This window comes from Ichthyophthirius multifiliis, assembly GCF_000220395.1.
Source record: "Ichthyophthirius multifiliis unplaced genomic scaffold scaff_1120509251331, whole genome shotgun sequence".
Classification (NCBI taxonomy): Eukaryota; Ciliophora; class Oligohymenophorea; order Hymenostomatida; genus Ichthyophthirius; species Ichthyophthirius multifiliis.
In genome coordinates this window covers 1-20,451 of record NW_004085978.1, presented here as the reverse complement: position 1 = coordinate 20,451, position 20,451 = coordinate 1, and the positions used below count along the sequence as shown (strand labels likewise).

General features: G+C 15.9%; 5 protein-coding genes across 5 annotated transcripts, besides 54 other annotated features; 3 read left to right on the top strand and 2 right to left on the bottom strand. All coding sequences in view use genetic code 6, as the record gives it.

Annotated features, from left to right (window-relative positions):
- Window positions 1–25: part of a microsatellite that runs on past the window's edge.
- A 123-nt stretch (window positions 26–148) lies between these two features.
- Window positions 149–196: a microsatellite.
- Window positions 153–193: a microsatellite.
- Window positions 197–568: 372 nt separating the features above from the next.
- Window positions 569–612: a microsatellite.
- Window positions 572–660: a microsatellite.
- Window positions 661–785: 125 nt separating this feature from the next.
- Window positions 786–811: a microsatellite.
- A 183-nt stretch (window positions 812–994) lies between these two features.
- Window positions 995–1,701, top strand: IMG5_183260 (protofilament ribbon, putative; the record flags this gene model as incomplete). The annotated part of the gene is made up of 4 exons (XM_004027400.1): window positions 995–1,089; window positions 1,180–1,407; window positions 1,467–1,520; window positions 1,567–1,701. Coding segments are annotated over 4 exons (510 nt in total), but the record flags the coding sequence as incomplete, so codon positions are not given.
- Window positions 1,097–1,134: a microsatellite.
- A 19-nt stretch (window positions 1,702–1,720) lies between the features above and the next one.
- Window positions 1,721–1,765: a microsatellite.
- Window positions 1,764–1,788: a microsatellite.
- Window positions 1,789–3,092: 1,304 nt separating this feature from the next.
- Window positions 3,093–3,143: a microsatellite.
- Window positions 3,098–3,179: a microsatellite.
- A 1,232-nt stretch (window positions 3,180–4,411) lies between these two features.
- Window positions 4,412–4,472: a microsatellite.
- Window positions 4,469–4,518: a microsatellite.
- Window positions 4,479–4,526: a microsatellite.
- Window positions 4,498–4,552: a microsatellite.
- Window positions 4,553–4,562: 10 nt separating this feature from the next.
- Window positions 4,563–4,614: a microsatellite.
- Window positions 4,613–4,672: a microsatellite.
- A 67-nt stretch (window positions 4,673–4,739) lies between these two features.
- Window positions 4,740–4,777: a microsatellite.
- Window positions 4,742–4,776: a microsatellite.
- A 484-nt stretch (window positions 4,778–5,261) lies between the features above and the next one.
- On the top strand, window positions 5,262–8,519 carry IMG5_183250 (hypothetical protein; the record flags this gene model as incomplete). The annotated part of the gene is made up of 8 exons (XM_004027399.1): window positions 5,262–5,325; window positions 5,399–5,563; window positions 5,657–6,218; window positions 6,885–6,950; window positions 7,059–7,711; window positions 8,078–8,104; window positions 8,222–8,304; window positions 8,388–8,519. 8 exons carry the CDS (start codon window positions 5,262–5,264, stop codon window positions 8,517–8,519), a joined length of 1,752 nt encoding a protein of 583 aa, XP_004027448.1.
- Window positions 5,571–5,647: a microsatellite.
- Window positions 6,551–6,594: a microsatellite.
- Window positions 6,553–6,596: a microsatellite.
- Window positions 6,954–7,052: a microsatellite.
- Window positions 8,316–8,384: a microsatellite.
- A 46-nt stretch (window positions 8,520–8,565) lies between the features above and the next one.
- On the bottom strand, window positions 8,566–9,146 carry IMG5_183240 (hypothetical protein). Its single transcript, XM_004027398.1, has one exon. The coding sequence runs from the start codon at window positions 9,066–9,068 to the stop codon at window positions 8,640–8,642; it is 429 nt and encodes a 142-aa protein (XP_004027447.1). The 5' UTR covers window positions 9,069–9,146; the 3' UTR covers window positions 8,566–8,639.
- Window positions 9,147–11,267: 2,121 nt separating this feature from the next.
- Window positions 11,268–11,318: a microsatellite.
- Window positions 11,289–11,324: a microsatellite.
- Window positions 11,325–11,535: 211 nt separating this feature from the next.
- Window positions 11,536–11,585: a microsatellite.
- Window positions 11,586–11,969: 384 nt separating this feature from the next.
- IMG5_183230 (hypothetical protein) lies at window positions 11,970–12,706 on the top strand (the record flags this gene model as incomplete). The annotated part of the gene is made up of 2 exons (XM_004027397.1): window positions 11,970–12,238; window positions 12,292–12,706. The coding sequence occupies 2 exons, from the start codon at window positions 11,970–11,972 to the stop codon at window positions 12,704–12,706; spliced, it is 684 nt and encodes a 227-aa protein (XP_004027446.1).
- Window positions 12,707–12,711: 5 nt separating this feature from the next.
- Window positions 12,712–12,771: a microsatellite.
- A 19-nt stretch (window positions 12,772–12,790) lies between these two features.
- Window positions 12,791–12,859: a microsatellite.
- Window positions 12,845–12,928: a microsatellite.
- Window positions 12,910–12,964: a microsatellite.
- Window positions 12,910–13,027: a microsatellite.
- Window positions 12,914–12,965: a microsatellite.
- Window positions 12,914–12,973: a microsatellite.
- Window positions 13,016–13,063: a microsatellite.
- Window positions 13,026–13,066: a microsatellite.
- Window positions 13,067–13,152: 86 nt separating this feature from the next.
- Window positions 13,153–13,231: a microsatellite.
- Window positions 13,227–13,266: a microsatellite.
- A 116-nt stretch (window positions 13,267–13,382) lies between these two features.
- Window positions 13,383–13,432: a microsatellite.
- Window positions 13,433–14,964: 1,532 nt separating this feature from the next.
- Window positions 14,965–15,025: a microsatellite.
- Window positions 14,967–15,029: a microsatellite.
- Window positions 14,982–15,031: a microsatellite.
- Window positions 14,987–15,032: a microsatellite.
- Window positions 15,033–16,295: 1,263 nt separating this feature from the next.
- Window positions 16,296–16,361: a microsatellite.
- Window positions 16,362–17,418: 1,057 nt separating this feature from the next.
- Window positions 17,419–17,473: a microsatellite.
- A 419-nt stretch (window positions 17,474–17,892) lies between these two features.
- Window positions 17,893–17,918: a microsatellite.
- A 202-nt stretch (window positions 17,919–18,120) lies between these two features.
- On the bottom strand, window positions 18,121–19,245 carry IMG5_183220 (NLI interacting factor-like phosphatase family protein, putative; the record flags this gene model as incomplete). The annotated part of the gene is made up of 4 exons (XM_004027396.1): window positions 18,121–18,626; window positions 18,691–18,803; window positions 18,858–18,977; window positions 19,051–19,245. Coding segments are annotated over 4 exons (921 nt in total), but the record flags the coding sequence as incomplete, so codon positions are not given.
- Window positions 19,246–19,745: 500 nt separating this feature from the next.
- Window positions 19,746–19,810: a microsatellite.
- Window positions 19,760–19,793: a microsatellite.
- A 69-nt stretch (window positions 19,811–19,879) lies between the features above and the next one.
- Window positions 19,880–19,920: a microsatellite.
- A 10-nt stretch (window positions 19,921–19,930) lies between these two features.
- Window positions 19,931–19,974: a microsatellite.
- Window positions 19,975–20,013: 39 nt separating this feature from the next.
- Window positions 20,014–20,053: a microsatellite.
- Window positions 20,054–20,133: 80 nt separating this feature from the next.
- Window positions 20,134–20,179: a microsatellite.
- Window positions 20,136–20,185: a microsatellite.
- Window positions 20,186–20,416: 231 nt separating this feature from the next.
- Window positions 20,417–20,450: a microsatellite.
- Between the last annotated feature and the right edge of the window lies 1 nt (window position 20,451).

Here is a 20,451-nt window from a genome sequence, read left to right as displayed (position 1 = left end):
TTTTCAATTTTTTTTATATTTATATTCATATATGATTTTTTTTATTATATATAATAAATAAATTTTAAATTTTTTTATATAATTATATTATATTTTATTATATTTTTTTTTAATATTTAAGAAAAATATAATTTATCTTTATATAAGATTAATATTTTAAATTTTTATATTATTTTAATTTTTTAATTTATTTAATCATAATTCTCATATTATGCATTAAAATGATATTTTAAAAATAAAAAATATATTTAAACATGTTAATTTTTATCGAAATTATAAAATATTATTGATAATAAATCAAATTTTTAAAATCAGATTCTTTATATTAAAAATAAAAATTTTTAAAAAATAATAAATTTAAGTTGAATAATGGTTATTAATTAAAAATATATAGTAAACTTATTTTATTTAAAAAAGTAAATAAATATTTTTACTAAAATATAAAATAAAATAAAAACATAATTGATAAAATATTATAAATAATTTTATATAAATATATATATATAAATAAATGAGAACTTTAATTTAAAATATATATATAATTTTTATAATAATATGTTATATTTTTTTTTAAAAAAAATAATAAATAATTTTAATATAAATATTAAATAAAACTAAAAAATATATAACTTTAAATATATATTTAATATTAAAAAAAATGCTCTAAACATAACAATAAAATAAGGATTTTGAAAGAACAAACTATTCGCATAAATAATAAATGGTAAAATGTGGAGTTTCATCATTAAAATGTATGGATGGCGAAGATTTAAGTAATATTATTAATATATATATATATATATATATATATTTATTTACATAAAAGCATATGGAAATCGAAAAAAATTATAGTAATTATAATAAAAAGATTGGATAGATTAATAAATAAAAGAAAAATAATTATTAAAACAATAAGAATTAGATGAAAAGCAGTATTTTTATAAACTTTTAAAAATAAAAATATATAAATGAAGTGCTTTTGAAAAATAAACAGAAGAAATAACAAAAATGAGAACACATTTAGAAAAAACATTATTAGACAAGCATAGAAGATGGGAAATTAACTGTAAAGAATTTAATCCTTAATAAGTAATAAATATATATATATATATATATATATATATATATATATATTTATTCATTTATATAAATAATTATATTTTTTATATTTAATCAAAGATGAAAGAAAAATTTGATAATGAAAGGGCTAAAAATGATATTGAATAAGAACAAAGCAAACATCATATAAATTATTGTATGACAAATTAATTCTAAACAGAAAGTTCTTAAACTTGTTAAAGTAGTTTAGCTAAACATAGAGTTATTCCTTATCATTGGAAAGGAATGAATGACTATTAAAGAAGAGAAGTCATTCTACAATAAGATTAATAAAGAAAAGAAAACGAAGTTATTTTAAACAATAATATATATACAAATAATTAAATGTATTTTTTTTTTTTTTTTAGATGTTAAAAAAAATAGAATTAGATTATGAAAAAGCTTATGCCCTTTAAACTGAAGTAATATTTTTAATAAAATAAACAATTTAATAAATAAATTATTTAGCATAACAGATTTATGTTAATAAATCTTGAAAGACATAAAAACAGATAACATAAGCAAAATATGAATGATATTAAAGAATGGAACCTTTAAAAAGCTAAAGAACAGAAAATAAAACTTAAACATATGTATGATTGAAGAAAATAATAAAAAATTATTATATTATATTATATTTGTTTTTTATTTATTTATTTTTTTTTTAAAAAAAAAAAATAAAAAAAAAAATTATATCACAAAATCATTTTTTTTTTATTCTATATAAAAAAATAAATTTAATTTCTATTTTTTTATTTACAATAAATAAAAAATAATTAATTTATAAACAAATAAATATTATTAATAAAAAAAAAAAAACTTAAAATGGTTTCCAAATTAGAAGTATATACTTTAGAATATTGCATTAAGACTTAATTTTAAATTCCTTTTTGTTTTAGGTATATCATTATATAATATAAATATTAATATAGCATAAAATAAATAATAAAAAATAGTCAATTAATATATTTATTCTTATAATGTATTTTATTTTATTATCTGCTAAAATATTTAATAGAAAGATTAAAATTTAAAAGAAAAATTTTTTACAAAAAAAACATTATATTTTTAACAATCATAATGGCCCTATTATTTCAGTAAATTAAATTATCATTTAATAATAATGAAGCATATTATTTAAAAGTATACTTCATGAGTATGTAATTTTCCTTTATAATGTACCATTTTGCATCTAAAGCTTGTAAATAGTACAGTCCTTAATACAGTCTTAAAATTTTATATTTCTTCTTATTGATTTTAACACTTTACTTTACAATTGTATTATTTTTCAATCTAGAATAATTTAAATATATCTAGATTTGCAAATCAAATACATGGATAATATTAAGGGCCATAGAACTAGGACTATGTTTAATCTTTAATTTATTGGGAATTTTTATAACAAAAATTATAATTTAATAAATTAAAATGTTAATATAGCCTAATATATATTCATAGAAATATTTAAAAAATGAACCAATACCAAGCCCTTTATAAGAAAATTAAAATTAATATAATGATAGGATTAAAAGGTTAAAAAATTATGGCTTATTATATTTGTTAATACTTTATCTTAAATAATTTAAAACTTTAAAAATTTTTTATTATAAATAATAAAAGGGATGATTGCAAATTTATTAATTAAGTATTAAATTTAAATATATATAGAAAATGTATATATAATTAAATATATATATTATTTTATATTTATTAATATTAAAAGTAAACTGCTGAATTTTTTATTGAATTTCTTATAAAAATATTTACTTTTTATACACCAATTATTATTTTAGTTGTAAATTTTAGATTAAATAATTAAAAATTTGTAATTTATTTTTTTTAAAAAATTCTATAAAAAGTTTTTTTATTAAAGTTTTATAAATAAGAATATATTGAAGAAAGAAATTCTATATAATTTTATAATATTAAAATAGATAAAAAAAAACAGAGTATATTAAGAAATAGTAAAATATGAATATTAAATCATAAAAACATTTAAATATATATATATTTTAAATAAATATATATATATATATATATAATTTAATATATTCGTATATATATATTTATATTATTTATATTATGATATTTATTTTTATTTACAAAAAAATAAAATTAATTTTTTTTTCTTATTTTAATAATATTTAATAATAAAATATTATAATATAATCATTAAATATATTTTATATTTTTTTCTTTATCTTTTATTTTTATATCTATATTATTAATATAGACCATAAAAGTGAATAATAATCCTAAAACTTCATATATAAACAAAAGTATTCCATGTAGTCTATTTAAAGAATTATATAATCCACATTTATGTCTTTAAATGTAAAAAGCTATATATAAATTATAAAATCCTAAAACTAGTTAAAATACACATAAGAAATTATCTATACTACGTAATTGTTTATCAAATTTCGTTTCGAATAAAATTAATAAAATTTTTATCATAAATATAAACATATAAATGTGTTTAATTATTTCTGTTAAAAATTTTATATTTATGCACAATTCTTTATCTATTTCTTAAATACTTATATTACATATATAATAATAAATCAAAAACCATATCAAACATAACCAAATATTTGAAAACCCTATTAAGTTTTTTAATATTTTACTTGGAATTAATAATTATCTTTATTTTATCATTTTTTTTATTAATTTATTGTATAATAATTGTATTGTCTTAATTTTTATTTTTTTAGAAAAAAAAAAAGATTTAGATTTTTTTATTTTTTTTAAAAAAAAAAAAAAATACAATTGTAATTTTTTATTTTTTCTCATTAATAATAATTATCGTTTTTACTTTATTATTATAAAAAATATCAATTTCATTAAATATTTATTTACATATTTTAAATTTAATAATAATAAATAATTATTATCAGTTTTTTTTAATATTTTTATAAACCATCTTTAAATTTTTTCAAATAAAAAAAAATATATCCCTTAATAAATTCAAGTAAACTAAAATATATTCTCTATTAAAAAGATTTATATTTAATATTATTATATTTACTTAAATTAAATTGTAAAATTTTAAAGTTTAGTAACATTATTATATATTATTAATATAATCGTGTTTTTATATTTTTTGGAATTCTTATATTTTGCATTATTATTTCTTGAATAATCTTATCTTAATTATAAAAATTAAAAATTTTATTAAAACAAAAAATAAATATATAGAACAAATCGATATTATGATAAATTATACAAAGCCATTTATTTATTTAATTTCTAATTATTTTAATATCTTATAAAATAATATATATATCTATTGAGATAAAAAAAAAAAAATTAAATATATATATATATATATATATATATATATATATATAATATATATATAATATTATAAATATTTTTTCTTTTATTTCATATATTATTTATTTTATTTTATATAATTTTATTTTTATAATATTTTTTTTTAAATATTCTATTTAAACTTTTAATTTTTTTATTAAATAACATTTTTTTTTTATTAATACGGTTTTATTTTTATTATTATTTTTAAATAATATTAAATACATCATTTTTTTAAAAAAATAATTAATACATATTTATATATATATTTTGTTTTCATTCTTATATATATTTTTTTTATTTTAATTTATATATTTTTTTTTAAATAAAATTTTTTTTTTTCTAAATTTTTTTTTTTTTAAAAGAAAAAAAATATCCATTTAATACAAAACATATTTATTACTAAAAATTAAATTAATAGAAATATAAAAAATAATAAAAATGGAAAATGAATATGCATTTGCAAAATTATAAAGTTTAAATAAGGAAGAATTTTTTATACGCCATGTAATAAAAAAAATTCCTTTAAAATAATTAAGTTAATTATAATGTTATTTTGTCTATTTAAAAATATATAAATTTTAGATACCAATTATATTTCGCAGAAAACAAATAAAAGAATTACTAAAAAATTCAATATAACCAAAAGAATATCCACCATAATTAGGAATAAGTAAATGTCATAATATGTAATTATAATATATATAAATATAAACTCATATATTAAATATTCAATATATAGTTCATTAAATCATTTCCTTTTATTCTATTCTTTAAATAAAAATAATTTGCAATAATAGCATTTGATAATCTTACAATAAATAACATTTAACCAGAATTAATTTAAGATGTTTAGGGATTTTTAAACACAATTAAAATCTCAAAAATCATTATAATTTTTCGATAATTATTGTAAAAATAAAAAAAAATATTAAGACATAAAATTAAAATATATATAAATATTTTAAAAATATAAAAATAAAAGAAAAATATATCTAATATCTAAAAAACTATTCTCAAATATATATTCCATGTGATAAATGTGAAATTCCACATTTATATATATTCGTACTACCCTCAAACGAAGTTTAAAAAAACGAATCATTAAACTTAAAAGCATCTTCAGTATTATCTCATACATTAAATTAATGTAATAAATATATATATATATATATATATATATATATATATTATATATATTATATATTATATATATATACATATATATATATATTTAATATAGAAAATCCTTCTAATAAATAACATGATAAATCCCTTTATTAAAAATGGACAACTGATGATAAAGAATAATTAAAAAAATGCATTATAAACTATGGATATTGTCGTTGGAAATAAATCTAAAAATCTTCCTCTGCAATTGGCGGTAAACTTGCTGAAAGACCAAAATCTGAAATTCGAGCATTTTCGAATGCTTTTGTTCGTGCTTTGGCTGAATAATTAACTGCTTAAAATGCTGATTTAAAGCAATTTTTATATAATATGATAGATGAATATCCCGATGACCCATACATTACCCCTTAAGCTAAAGACTGGGATTCACAAACTTTAAACTAGAGAGCTATTCCTTTTACAAAAAGACTACAATTACTATACAGGATAAGAATTTTAATAAAAAAATATAAAGATGATTAATTAAAGAATATACCAGATCGGGACAAAGAAAAAATAAACTGGGAAGGTCTTTTAAATTTTTTACCTAATTCGCTTTTATATGGACAAAGACCTTCTGTTTGGTGGACAAAAAAACACGACACTGATTTACTCAGGGGAGTTTATAAATACGGGTATGCGAATTATTCCACTATAAGGAATGCTAAAGATTATTGTTTTTCTGAACTAGAAAAAATAGAAAATGCTTATTAAAATTTCCCTACATCAGATGCTCTGACTAGGAGATTAAAAAAATTAATTTAGACTATATTAAAAAATGAGGAGGATAAAGGAAAAATAGACTTCGATATGTCGGCTAATAGTGAAGATGAGGAAAAAGGATGGCTTTTGGAAGAAAAAGAGATTCTTTTTGAGTATTTAATGGATTTTGGTGTACCTTTAAATAATGATGGGAGGTCTAATTGGGTAGAAATTCGTGAAAAGATGAAAGTAGCATATTAAGAGTATTAATAAAAGAAAAATATATAAGAAGAAAATTAATAATAAGAAGATGTTAAAATAAAGGAGTTTGATAAAAGTATTTCTTAAATAGAAAAAATGGTTTAGAGAATTAGAGTAAAATGTCAAGAATTAATTGTGTAATCTTAATAAGAAAAAAATGAAAATAATGAAGATTTTCAAGAAGAAGATAAAGATATGGATGGATTTTGTATAAATTTAGATAAAGCAAGGAAGTTTAATTAGAAAACTAATATTTTATATTTTATAAGAAAAACCATTTTAGGAAACAATTAAGCTTTATTTAATAATAATACAGATGAATTAATTAAAAAAAATAGCCTTTTATAACCAAATGATTTATCAAATATTGATAATCCAAATTATTAACCAAAAATACATGATTTGTAATATATATATATATATATTAATATATTAATATATATATATATTATATATATATATATATATATATATATATATCTTTTTATATATCTATAAATATATATTTTTAGAAATTTAATGTTTCTAGTTTCTAATAATGGTTTTAAAGCTTTAAATGATTTAAAATCTTATCCAAATTATGAATTATATAATTTTGATTTGACTGAAAAGTAGCTTTTTTCTAGATTAGAATGGTTATGTGATTAATTTAAGGAATTAAAGGACAAAATGTGTAATAAAAAGCGAAAATCAGACAAAAAGATCTCCGAAGATTCTCGCAAAAAGCCCAAATTCGAAATAAATAGAGATGAATTCGGCAAGATTATTTTCCCAATCCAAATTAATTCGAGTTTACAATTATTAGCCACAGGTGAAATAAATATTCTCCCCGCTTATCATTCTGAACATAATCTATTCCCTGTAGGATTCAAAAGTATCAGAACCCACCCTTCTATATATAAAAAAGGTGTCAGATGTGAATATACTAATGAAATTTTAGAAGGTCCCGAAGGTAAACCAATATATAGAGTTACTTCAGAAGAAGATCCTGATAATCCAATTGTTAGGGAAAGCTCGACTGGATGTTGGGTGTATATTTGTTAAAGAGTTAATGAATTATAGGATATTAAAAAGGAGAAAGTCACTATATCAGGGACTGAGAGATTTGGTTTATTGGAAACTAATGTTGTAAGACTTTTAGAAGATCTATCTAATGCAGAAAAATGTACGAAATATAAGTTTAAGTTTAATAATTTTAATTAAAGTAATTAAGAAATTGATGGATGATAATGAAAGTGTTTTTATTAAAAATATTAGCAAAAAGTTAATATTAAAATATATATTTTATATTTTTAAATTTAATAAATATATAAAATATAAAAATACATGGAATAATAATTAAATATATTAATAAAATAAAAAACTCAAACTCTAGAAAAATACCGATGGGTTGTTTTAGGATTATATCTTTTATCGGATTTAATTCCCTCAATGATAGCCACAACAATAACTCCCTATTCATCTTAATTATCAAATTTATATAATATATCAAATATAGAAATAACATTATCTACATTAATATTTTTCATAGCCTTACCCATGTCTACGATTCCAGCAAGTAAATTAATAGACGAAAAAGGTTTAAGGATAAGTATAATAATAGGTATAGTTTTTTGCATAATAGGAGCATGGATAAGAATTTTAATATCAAAAAGTTATTACTTTGTATTTTTAGGAAATTACTTAAATGGAATCGGTTCTCCTTTTATTTTAAATGGAAAAACTAAATTAGCATCGACATGGTTTTTACACGAATAAGTAAAATAAATTATATATATATATATATATATATATATATATATATATATATAAATTTATATATATATATATATAAATATTAGGGCCCTGGTATAACTACTTTTATCACAGTATTTAGTAATTTAAATACTATTATAAGTTATGTTTTTGCAGGAAATATATTTGGAGGTTGGCAACATCTCAGTTTAAAATCTATAAAATCTTATTTTAATTGAGGCCATTTTAGTTTTAATTTTTGCATTTTTTATTTTTATTTTTTTTAAAAATACTCCTTAATAACCCGCAAATATAACATCTTCATATTATAAAATACCGTAAAGATATATAGAAAATCTTCAACATTTAATAAAAAACAAAAATTATCTTCTAATATCTGGTTAATAGGCATTAATAGTTGGCTCTATATGTGGTTTAGCAACTTCAGTAGGTTATTATATATCCCCATTTGGCTTTGACGGCCAACACTCCACAATAATACTATGTGCATTACCTATAGGAGGTATTTTCGGTTCCATAATAGGCGGATACTTATCAAACAAATATAAAAAATATAAGCTATAAATGTCTATATATATCATATTAGGTGCTATATCCCTTCTATTTTTCCATTTATCACTCTATTCCTCAAATATATACTTTGTTTTTATCTGTAATATACTAATAGGAATGTATTTTATACCCATGGTACCTCTATTACTTGAATTTGGGTGCGAAGTAGCCTTTCCAATTGGTGAAGGATGCTGTGTGGGTATTTTAGGAATCATAAATACATCATCAACGTTATTTTTTGGAGGAATATTTAGTTTAATAATGAGTCATAATAAATAGTAAGAAAGCTTAATTGTTGTTATTGTTCTTTTTGTGTGTTTTTTAATAGGATTTTTAATGATTTTTGTTACTAAAGAGGATTTACAAAGACATAAAATGGAGATTTATTTAAATGCTAAAGAAAGCTTTTGTGATAATTAAACTAAAATAAGTAGAATAAGTTTTATATAAGATAGTTTATGATTAATAATTTATAATTATATATATATGTATATATATATATGTATGTATGTATTTATCATATAGTATTTTATATATTTTTTAATATATTCATATATAGAATTTTCTAATTGTCTACATTTTAAGTTTTTTCATAGAATCTAAAATATTCTTAATATGTTTTAAATTAATTTATTATAGAATATCCATCATTTATATGAAAAACTTCGTATAAATAAACAAAAAGTATAATTAAGCCTTTTTAGAAAGTTTAATTATTTTCAAATAAAAACACAAAAAATACAAAAATTTCTTTTAATTTTCCCTAAATTTCTAGTAGGAATTCACTCTATTTTAGTTTATTTATTTTTTCTAAAAAATCCTTTTTTTCCTTATCTTTTTATATAAATTCGCTTAAAAATTACTTCAAAAAAAACTCATCTTAATTAAATAAAAATAATAAATTTTCATAATTTCTTGTCTAAATAAAATTCTTCCATTAATAATCCTTATATTATACTTTTTGCTCCTCCCAAAAATCTCTCCCTTGAAATTTTATTAATTATTCATTATATATAAGACCCATTTTTAACACCAAAATCACCAATTCTTCACTTTTCTATATAAAATCTACTTCTTAAGGTAATAATCTACCCATTTAAACCAATCTTAGTGCAATTTCATCCAAAAAAAGTACTTTTTCCCTAAAACAAAGTAATAAATCTTCAATTTAATTCAAAAAAATACCTTCTCTTTGCCTCCTATTGGCCTCATTTATGATATTAATGACATTTTTTTCTGATAAATCGATCATTTTAATCCTTGAATATTTCACAATTTACATTCTATTTAAAAAGACGATACTTTTTTCCAATTTAGACTCTTATAGAAGGTTATTTTTTTCCTAAAAACTATCCACAAAACTAAAAATTTCCTCCCAAGAAATTCTCTAAAAAATTTCTTTTTTTAACATTTTTTCACACAAAGAAACCAACATTTATTTTTTTTCTGAAAAAATGTCTTTTTTCTCAATAATCAATTCCCTTTATAAAATATCATTAAAAGCCCTATTTATATTATACCCCTAAAAATCATTATTATTAATATCTAAAAAAGGGTATTTCCCCTAAAAAAGCATTCTATATAAAATTACACCTAAAGACCAAACATCGACTTTCGAATTCGCCTTTTTATTTTAAATAAGTTCAGGTGCAAGATATAAAGGAGTCCCTTTTAAAGACATATTTTCAAAAAAAAGAGGATTTTCGATTATTTTAGCTAGTCCAAAGTCAGCTATTTTATATGTTTTGTTATTTAAGAGTATATTATCTGGTTTAATATCTCTATGTATGATATTATTGTCATATAGGATTTTATATCCTTTACAAAATTACTATAAGAAGTCCATTATTTCTATTTCTGATATATAAAAGCTATTTTTTTCCAAAAACTAAGTTAAATTACCATTATTACAATAATCAATAATAAAATACTGTTGTTTTTTAGATCGAATTTTAAGTTTTTTGTAATTAACTAAATTTTAATGAAAAGGGAGTTTTTATAAAATCTCAGTTTCGGATTAAATTGAGTCTAGTTTTTCCTAAGATTCTAAATGAATTATTTTAGCCACTATATCTTCTTATGGATCTTCTAAATTATAGGCACGTATTACTTTGGCAAATGAACCTTATCCGAGAAGATCGGAAGCTTCTAATGATATTATATAGGGTGATCCTATTAATTATTTGACCTTTATTTTACGGATTTTTTTTTTTTCAGGTATTTATTATAATAGTTATTATTAAATTGGCTATATTTATTATTATGTTTGCTGCATTGTTTATATATTTCTATTTTTTTTTTATCTTTTTATATATGAAAAGGGTTTATATGATTTTTGGGTAAAATAAAATTATATATTTTTATGGAAATTCAGTAAAATTTTAAATTAGATTTGTTCATTAATATTAATTGTAATATATATATATATAAAAAAATATATAAATATAATATTTATATATATATATTATTTAAATTATTAATGTATATATATAAACTAGATATTTTTTTTTAGAAATATCTCGAAATTTCTTAAAATAAAAAATATTTATTTAATTATTATTAAAAATAATATTCATTTATAATATAAATAAATTTTTTGAAATATATAATTATAATTTAATATAAGTAGTATCAATTATAATTACATAAAAATAATATTTTTAAATTAAAAAAATAAATTAGATATATATAAATATATATATATATATATATGTATATATATATATAAATATTTTACAATATACTTTAATAATGATATTAATAAAAAATATAATTTTTAAAATATATAAAAAATACACTATATTATATTATTTACTTTTATTTATTATCATACACTTATATTTAATACATTTTTTTATTAATTTTAAATAATTAACTTTCATTATATCAAAGAAAAAATTATTTAAACGCACAAACAAACAAACAAAAATACATTTTAACTTTTTATTATTTTTATCTAAAAATAAAAAAAACTAAAAAATAAAGGAGAACGATCTACTAAAATAAAATGTAAAAATAATAAAGAAAAATATAATAAAAGAATTTTCTAAAAACTAATAAAAAATAAAAATAAAATAAAAATATTCTTTTTATTTAATAATAATAAAATATAAATAATGTAAAAAGCCCTCTATATATTAATAACAATATTATTTCTTTTTATAAACTGTTCCTAATATATTTCAATTCCAAAAAAACCTGACGGTGTGACAATTGGAAATAAAAATTCTCAAATAAAACTCGAAGCTTATTATGATTTACAATGTCCAGATTCCAAACATTCTAATGAGCAATTAAATATTTTATTTAAAGAAAAAACCTATTTATAAAATTTAGCTTTTACTTATCATTATTTTCCACTTCCTTATCATTTTAATTCTTACCAGTAAATAATTCTATATTTATATATAAAAATTATTCAAAAAAAAAAAAAAAAAGCCTTTCTTAAACATTAAGATTTGTATATGATAAATATGGAACATAAGCTGCTGTAGAATTTACTAATAAAGTATTCGAAAATCAATAAAATTATGACAATAATAAAACTAAAACCTTAAATTTGAATGAAATCTATTAAAAAATAGCTGATGATACTTAATCTTTTTTAAAAGAATATAGTATTAAATCTTCTGATGTTATTGATGCTTTAAATGATTAAAATTACAATCAAGAAACAAGATAAAGTTGGAAAATTGGTTGCGGTAATGGGGTTTCCGGAACACCTATTTTTTATTTGAATGGAGTTAGAATAGATGGAGCTGAAACTTTTGATGTATAAAATTGGAAAAAATTTTTAGAAGAATATTTATAATAGAAAGAAAAACATAATAATTTTAGACATGATAAATATTGAAAAAAAATATATATATATTTATAATATATATAAAAAATTATTAATATTATAAAATATTAATTAATTTTTGGTTTTAAGTATAGTATAAATATATAAAATAAATTATAATTAATAAGTTTTAAAATAGAAAATAAAAGAAATTAAAAAATAAATATTATAATTTATTCATAATAAAATAAAATTATTTCAAATTAATTAAAAAAATATAATATATATAATTAAATATATATATATATATATAAATTTAAATATATATATTTACATATACATAAAATATATTAATTAATTATAATGTATATATATAAAATATTTAATATATATTTTTTTAATATTAATTTTTATTATAATAATTTTTTTTATTTTTTTTAATTTTTCTTTATATATGTACTATATTTTTATTTTTTATAATATTTAATAATTTATATAATTTTGTTTTTTCTTACACAATATTTTTTTTAATTTTTTTTTTATATTTTTATTATCTTATTTTATTATATATTTTTTTTGTTTAATATATTTATATTTATTACAATTTTTTTATATTCAAGTTTTATTTATATAAATTTATTAATTTTTATATTTTTTTTATTATAAATGCTTAAAGTTTTATTAAATTTTATTCTAATTATACAATTTATATTATATAACCTGATTATTAAATATAATAAAAATTTAATATAAATGTCTTTTCTTTTTATTATATATTTTTTTTTTATAAATATATTTAGTTTTATATTATTTAATAAAATAAATTTATAATAATTTAATCATTAATTTTTTTATATTTTTATTTTCTTATTTTAATAAATATTTAATTTATTTTAGAACTATTATTATTAAAGATTCCTCTAATTTCAATTTGATTATATTTATATTATTATAAAATATAACCATTTTTTAATATTTTTATATTCTTTTAATAATTAATTATATTTCAACGAATATATTTTTAAATAGAATCTATCTACTTTAAATGACAAAAACCTTTTTTTTATATAATTTATATCATAGTCTGAATATTTTAATCTTTAATATTTTCAATAATTTTTTCATTTAATTATTTATATTAATAAACTAACTACCTTATAATAAAAATATTATATAATATTAAATGAAATTATATTTTATATAATTAAACTATTAAATTTATAATTTCATTAAAAGATAAAATTACTAATAAAATAATTATAAATATTATATTTTTTATCAATATAATAAAAAATATTATTTATTTAAAATATAAAAAGAAAAGATTAAAAAAAACTATGTAAAATATTCTCATATAAACACCCCAAAAAAGCTTTGATTATCAAATAAATATAAATGAATGTATTTTTTTTTGCGGAGACCAATAATAATCTTTCTAAAAGCTAATTTATGGTTTCGACACGATAATTTCTGTTGCAAAATAAATGTTAAAAATTAGCCAAATTTTAAAAATCCCAGTATTAGCAACTGAATAAAACCCCAAAAAACTTGGCCATTTAGTCCCTGATCTATAACGAGAATTAAACTCCATGAAAACACGTATATTTCCCAAATAAACATTTTCCATGATAAATAAAGAAACACTTGAATATATTAAAATAAATTATCCAGATAGAAAAAAGGCAATACTTTTTGGAACAGAAACTCATGTTTGTATACTTTAAACGGCTTTAGATCTTATAAATTAAGATTTTTAAGTTTATGTGTTAGCCGATGGAGTCAGTAGCATGAGAAGGTTAGATAGAACTGTTGGTTTTTTAAGATTGTAATAAGCTGGGGCCATTATTACAACAGGAGAAAGTATGATTTTTTAATTATTAAAAAGTGCCTAACATGAAAAATTTAAGGAAATTCTGGCTATTATAAAAATGGATAGGGTTAATACTCTATCTAAATTATGAGTTTTAAAATAATAGAATATTTTTAAATCTATATTTTTACTTTATATTTTTTTTATTAATTTATTATATATTATTATGGTAAAGATATAATATAAAAATTATTAAACAAAAATTTAAAAAAAAAAAAAATATTAACAAATAATAATTTTTTGTTTTAAATATTAAATTTTTCCAAAATTTTATATAAATTGTTAAAATATATTTTTAACAAGAATTTTTTTTTAAAAATTTTATCTTAAAATAAAAAAAAAAAATAGAGACTATAAAAATGGCCACATAAATAAAATTATGATACTTTACAAATTAAAATCAAATTAAATTCATTAAGTTATTAAAAAAAAGTAATCACTTGTTCTAAAAATATTGAAGATAAATAAATATTAAAAAAATAATATATATAAATATAAAAATATATAAATATATATATATATATATATTACATAATTAATTATATTTTTAATATCTTTAAAAAATAATATATTATATTATAATATTTTTATTTTTATATAAAGGTATATAAATACTTTAATTTACTTTATTCTTTATAATTTTAATTTAAGAAAAATATATATATTTTATTTTATTTGTCTTAATATTATTATTTTTTGTTAAAATAAAAAAAAAAGTTAATAAAACGAACAATATGTAAAATAATTAAACTATAAATGGATAAATAATTTAAATTTCATAAATATTTAATTTTATGAAGCAATCAAATTTTACAATAATAGAATCAAACTAAAATTTAATCGACTAAAAATATTAATATTTCCGATTATTTACAACTAAATAACTAGGGAACATATTTTTAGCAATTCTAGAATAATCATTAATATTAAAATACGATTTCAATATAAAATTCATTAAATATTTAAATGAAAAATTAGAAGATTGTTTTACATATTTTAATTTATAAAAATAGTAACTTTACAAATACAATAAAAATACTATATATAATAATTATTAAAATTATCTCAGGCAAATTTTATAAATGAATAATTTCGAAGAATAACAAAAAATTTTAAACGAAAATTTTTATACTAAAGAATATTTAAATATTAGTGAAATGTTAATAAGGTATTCTATTATAAAAAAATATAATAATGACCGCTCATTAGTATTTTTTTTGATTAATTAAAAAATTTCAAATGAAATCAATTTAGATATTTCATAATTTATATTGGAGAAAATATAAGATATTTATTAAGTTAAAATATATAAAGTTTAATATAAAATTAATGAAAAGGTTCTTATAAATTATCAATATACCAAATAAAATTATTAATTAAATTTATTCTTATATGATTTCTTAAGTAAAAATTAACTTTATATACCTTTTATAAAACCAAATCAAATGGAGAAAACAAAATAATTAATTTAAAATTAAAATCTTGATCTTTATAAATATAAAAAATAATAAGATGAATAAATATAAAACGAAAAAATATTCAAATAAATGAGTAATTTATCGAATTCATCGAATATATTTAAAAAAGATAAAATAATAAATAATTTTATACAAGACAAAGAAGAAGAAAATAAAAAAGATATTTAAAAAAATAATAAGTAAAATGAATATATTAGTTCATAAAATTAATAACAACAAAACGAAAATATACTAAGAAATATTAAAATAAAGGAATAATAACATATAAATATTTTAAATAAAAAATCTTCGATAGAAAAAAATATATCTGATGAATAATAATAATAATAATATTAATAATAATAATAATAATAATAATAATAATAATAATAATAATAATCAAATGTATTATAATAGTGTAAATTTTGTTACAGATATAAATTTTAAGAAGAATTATTAAAAGGTAAAAATTGCGAGCATTAATGTTGTATGTAATGCATTTAAAATAACTAAATACAAATAATTGATAATTTTAAAATTAACTGTAATTTTTCATTATATTGCTAATAATAAAGCAAAGAATTTTTAAATAGTTCAAAATAAAAAAACTGTGATATATGCTAATAATTTTCAAACAAAATTTATATAAATAAATTTTGTGACCATTTATATTGTCATTAATGCATTTATTAAAAATCTTATGACAAATAAAATGTTTGTGGTATATTAAACTGCAAAAAGCCTTTAGATTTAAACATATAAGATAAACTTGAACAAGTTTTAAATAAAATAGAAAATAAATGTTCTATATGTGAAAAAGCATAACCTAATTTATTCAATCAATAATCTTGTGTACATGCTTATTGTATTCAATGTATAAATAAAAATTATTTAAAGGAAAAAGCATTCTGTTTATTTGGATTTTGTTCACAAAAGTTAGACAAACTAGAATTAGAATAATACATTTAAATAAATAATAATAAAAATTAAGTATAAAATATCAGCAATTAATTATCTAGTTCTTTAATAATATAGAATTAATAATAAGTATAAAAATAATAAATTTAATAATTATCATAATCATAAATTGACGGTCCTATAAATATTAATAAATGTGATTAATGTAAAAAGCAATTCTAAAAATCTTCTTAATTATTCTTTAATAAAAACTGCCTACATTAATATTGCGGAATATGTGTAATGAACTAATAATATATAGAAAATGATTAATATAATTAACTTTGCTTTATTATTGGATGTGGGAACAAAAAATCATTAGATTTTGAGGCTTTATAAAAATTCTTTTACGAATTTTAATGTGAAAATATTTAAGAAAATTAAAATAATTCTTTTATTTAAAAAGACTTTATTGTCAATTGTTCTTAATGTTCTTTTTAAGACACTATTTATTCTATAAATAAACCAGATTATTTTAAATGCTCAAAATGTTAAATAAGTATATATATATATATATATATATATATATATATATATATTTATATATATATATATTTATTTTTTTATAATAAAAAGTAACATGTATAAATCATAAAAAAAATAATGATATATGTTAATGCTTTTGTAATTAATGTATAAGTAAATTTATAATTGAAAAAAATAAACTTTTTTGCTATAAATGTAAATACTGTATATGTTTAAAATGTCAAAAATAATAAGAATTAAATAAAAGTTGTTAATGTTAATGTTAAATATGTAATAAACCAGAAAAATAAATATGTACTTGTGCTTAATATACATGTGGTACTTGCTTAGATCTGTTTTAAAATCCTGATCTAAATTATTAAGGAGAAAAAATACTTAACAAGAGTTAATATTGTATACATTAAATATGTAATATATGTGTTAGAAAACAAATTATATTGTAAAAATAAGTTTTTTGTTTATTATGTAATTGATATAAAAATCAGGGGATATATATATATATATATATATATATGAAGAATAATTTTTAATTATTAAAATTTTTATGATCTTGAAAATTTAAATATATATATATATTTATATATAACTTAATAAATAAATAATAAATACAAAAAACTTCTTTTACTTTATATTAATTTATTAGTTTTTTTTTTTTTTTTAATTTTAAAAAAAAAAAAAAAAATGATCGAAAAAATTAAGTAACTTTTATTTTTGAAAAAAAGCAATATCAAACATTAATAATTTAACTTTTTTAATCTTTTAATTTTAAATCATCAGATTTAAATTTAATTAATTCGGTTAATTTATAATTTTATTAATTAAAAACTCTGACATCATCAACTTTAGAAGCTTCAATTAAATAACCAATAAGATGTTTTAATTCTACATCATTTTTATCTGAATGCCATTCTAAAATAGGAATACCATTATCAATTTATAGTCCAAAGGAATGTGCTAAATTATCTACAATAATAGCTTTTTTAATATTAATACCTTTAACTATCCTCAAATCTTTAACAAAAAATCCATTTTTAGTTTCCATACAATTTTTTCTTGTTAAAACTTAATTTATATATTATCTATGTGGATCTAAATAATTAACAATAGCATTAGCATATGTAGTAGAAGAAGCTGTAAATAAATATATATCCCAATATTTTGATATTTTCTATAAAAACTCCATACAATAAGGCCTTATTCTGAATTAAATTAAATATTCTTACTAATTTTTTTTTTTTTTTTATAAATAAATAAAACAAAACAAAAACTAAATTTATATATCTTACTTAAGAATTATTATCTTCAAAAGCTTTTATCTATACATTATAGTTTTCATTTATTCTACAACTATGTATTAATGTCTCATCTAAATCTAAAAACAAAATATTGTTTGTAGGATCTATTTATTTATTTTATTGGAATAAAATAAAATTTATTATTATATAATATTTACTTTTTGCAGGCGTTAATTCAACTTATTTTTATTAAATAAATTTATCAGATGGCCCTTTTAGACATTTTGTAGAATAAACTAAGCCTCTATAGGTTAACATTAAAAATTACAAAAAAATATCTAGTAAAATATTAAATATATTTATATATAATATAAATTTCTTATTTATAAAAATATTTATATATTTATTTACTTTAATCAATATTTGGATTAAATATTATATGTCTATATGGATGATTTGAAAAATTTTCTAAAACTTAAAATTATTTAACTAACTTAGGTACATCTGTTACAAATTTTAAGTTTTCTATTTCTTTTTTCAATATTTCATCATTTTATTATATTTATTGTCCTGATTTTGTATTATTATTCATTTTTTATGAAATAACTATAAAAAAATAATATAATATATGTCATTTTAAATATATTATTTATAAGAAATAATTTAATATTAATTATTATTATTTTCTTTTAAATAAAAATATATCTTACTTTATTTATCTTACTTCTATGCTTAATTTTATGAAGGAAAGTCAGAAATATATTCAATATTATCGCTATCAGTATAAAATTAGGACATTTTTTTATTAAAATGCATTAAATTTCCAGTATTTTATGGTTTAAAATGATAAAGAGAATCCATTATAATGATATTTTTTTTAATTAAGAAAATGTATTTATTCTATATTATATTATAGTTATTATTATAAATATAATTTATGGAATTTATAGTATATTTGAAATAATATATATATAAAAAAAAATATAAAATTATATATAATTTAATATTAAATTTTTAATTTATTTTGTAAATTTTATATGAAATATATCAAATATAAAAATTAAAAAAAAAATGGCAAATTTAAAAATAAAAAAATATTTTTTTTTTATAAATATTAAATATAAAAAAATAATATAAATAAAAAGATAAAATAATAATTTAATAAAAGATATAATTAAAATAAATTGTTGTTAATGTCATTTTTAATTTACATAATAAAAATAAATTATAATAATCTATTTAAAAATAATATAAAATTAATATAAAATTAAATATTAAAATAATTAATATATATTTGTTTATATTTATATTTATTTTTTCTATAATTATTTTTATATATCATTTATAAAATGTTACATTCTTTTTGAATAATAAATTTAATTTTATTTATTATTATTTTATTTATTTATATTTTGATAACAAATAATAATTTTTTTTTAAAACCTTAATATAAAACACTTATTTTTTTTATAATATCTAAATAAAAATAATTAAATTTTTTATAATTTTTTATTTTTAATAATTTTTATATTTTTTAATATTTATAATTATCTATGAAAATTCATTTTATTTAAATTTTTTTATATAATAATTAAATAATATAAAAATTAATCTCATATAAAATAATTAATTTCACGTAAATATTATTTTTCTAATATGAATAATGTTTACTTTTTAACATAATTAAAACAATATTTTTATTAATTATTAAAGTATTTTAAAAAAAAATTAATTTTATTAAAATATTTTTTTTAATTGATTAATAGGGAATTATTAAATATATATATATATATATATATATATATATATATT